The 2,500-nt window shown below is 45.3% G+C and overlaps 1 protein-coding gene across 1 annotated transcript in view; it reads right to left on the reverse strand.

Moving 5' to 3' along the window:
* Nucleotides 1-2,500, reverse strand: part of fgd5b (FYVE, RhoGEF and PH domain containing 5b) — a gene marked incomplete at its 5' end in the record, with an annotated part of 61,765 nt that overhangs the window by 5,398 nt on the left and 53,867 nt on the right. The window contains 1 exon segment of the mRNA XM_080548575.1: nucleotides 2,306-2,374. Coding sequence (XP_080404701.1) covers nucleotides 2,306-2,374 — 69 coding nt within the window.

The raw sequence follows: 2,500 nt of genomic DNA on the forward strand, positions 1-2,500 counted from the left end.
TTGCTAACACACTACAAGGACACATAGAGCATAGTTGTTGAAACTGACACTCAAAGAGCAAAACCTAAACTAAACACATGCTTTGCACCCAATTAGCAATTCAACATGGCACTTTTTGCAACACACTGCAGGAACACGGTTCTCTACGTAAGACACAGGAATATGACATAAAGTCACTTCAAAACCCTGGCAATCAAAATGCCACCCCCATGGACCAATCGGCCAATACACGTGCCACCTGGCCAAACACATCATTGCTTAATTGTTGACTCATCAATCAGGATGTAAGCACTATAAAAAAAGACCACAGGTGAGAACCCTTTTACAACAACTATGGAAGCCAACATAGCAGTGAGAAGAAGAGATAGAGGGAGGATGAGAGTGAGAGGTAGGGGGAGAGGAAGGGGAGGACAAACAAGAGGACAAAAGAGAAGACAAGATTCTGATTAAATCCGGGCAACGTTAGTTGACCATGTTATAAACCATGGGTTGACAGTGAGAGAGTCTGGACAGAGAGTCCAGCCCAACTTGAGAGGATTTACTGCTGCCTCTGTCATCCGGACATATATAGCGTAGAGAAGTATATAGCCACATTTTGATTCACCCCAGTCCTTGTCACGACTCCACAAATCATAGCAGTTGTTATGGCTGCCATGTCATACACTATAACTGTACAAGAATCATGCACAATGTACTGTGGAAAAAACGTCCAATCACTGTATTTTAGTTTAACCCTAACCCTAAGGACAGAGTCAAAGACATAATGGTGGAAGGGTTCGAATGTTCAATGAGGCGCAGGAAGCACCAATAATCAACTTGGTTTTGGCAAATAATGCAATTAGACTCTGAGACAACACCATTTTCAGCAACATCTGGCAAGTCAGCCTGTCCACATTGGCCCGTATTCTCCATAGAAACCAAGTGCACATGAAGAAACTTTACAAGGTGCCTTTTGAGAGAAATTCTGAAATAATCAAAGCTCTGAAACAAATTCCAAACATTATGTGGAATTTCCTAAATTGGTCCAGATTTGTTACGGTTAGGATAAAGGTTTGGTTAAGATTAGGGTTTGGGTAATGGTCAGTTCTAGGACTGGATATTTGCCACGTACGAGTATTTCAATCATGGGACCGTTTAGGACCGAGATGGTGAAAACAGAAGTGAAGATGGAGGGAGAGGAGGATATTACACCAACCAATATTACACATGACACAGACAGTATTGGTGCAAGAATCTAAGTTCCTTCTTATACACAGACAGTATTGGTGCAAGAATCTAAGTTCCTTCTTATTGCAAGCTCGCTAAAATAACCACATCAAGTTCTGTTACTGTTCAAAAGACGATACCGCTTAAAAAAACTAAACAGGAACTACCTCTCTCTCTCACTTTAAGATGGCACAGTCAGAGTGTTCTGTTGGCATGGTTACACAATGGCTTTTCGCTGCCAGGCGGCTAAAGAATGGCCTGTCTGTCTGTAGCCATTACTTTAATGGTTTAAACGTATGGCTTTATAAATTACATCCCTCCTTCTCGTAATACCCCCCCGCCTCCCGCCCCCCTACGCCCCCCTACCTCTCCCCTCCTCTTTGAGCGTGATCACCGCTACTACCCGTAACAATGAGTACTGCATCTAGGTGGTGGTGGAGGGGGAGGAGGAAGGGGAGGAGGGGGGGGAGGGGGGGGGGGGGTTTACACCACAAGAACACACAACGAGGATACATAATAGTAGAATATCTATTGAGATATCAACAGCACTGTTCAGAGGAAAGTTTGTTGTTTTATCTTGTCTGTCTGGTCACTGTGGCGTTACAGAGACAAGTGCTCTGGCACGGAGGCGAAGCACAGTAGTAAGAGGAGACTTTTCCACACTCAGCAGGTCTGGGTCTAGTGTGTGGGTGTAGGAGGAGAGTTCCTGACCTTCCCTGTCCCGTCAGTAGGACCTAGCTCAGGAAGCCGGCATTCAGAAACATCCTGTCAGGAAACCCCGCTCTCAATAGCAAGGCTGGGAGGGCCCGGCACATAGACACAGAGCAGACAGAACGGACCTGCTTCTCCTCCTCCATTACTGCTATGAGATACGCAGGGTGGCTAGATTGGTGTGTATGTAGGCAGCACAATGGGTGCTGTGACACACCACATTAGAATGAGAAATAACGAGCACTAACTGGAATATGAAAAAATGTCATTTGGGGAAAATGGGATTCTGGCTTGAAAACACAGTTTGTCGTTCTGTCCATTCTGTGCCTATAGGTTTGAGACACGGTGAGTGTACTACCCAGACTGCGAAACAGGAAGTGACATTTACCAGAAACAGGTGGCGTGGCTGTCTGCACTTCCTGCTGACCTTCATCAGGGTGCCCTCCTTCACAAACACCTGAGAACAGAACAACACACACACACACACACACACACACACACACACAAAGGGTCAGACATAAACAGATACAGGAGTGAGGTATTTAATGGGTTATTGTTACAGTGTGTCTTGCCTGCTGTGACT

Source organism: Nansenia antarctica, assembly GCF_963989245.1.
Source record: "Nansenia antarctica genome assembly, chromosome: 18".
Taxonomy (NCBI): domain Eukaryota; kingdom Metazoa; phylum Chordata; class Actinopteri; order Argentiniformes; family Microstomatidae; genus Nansenia; species Nansenia antarctica.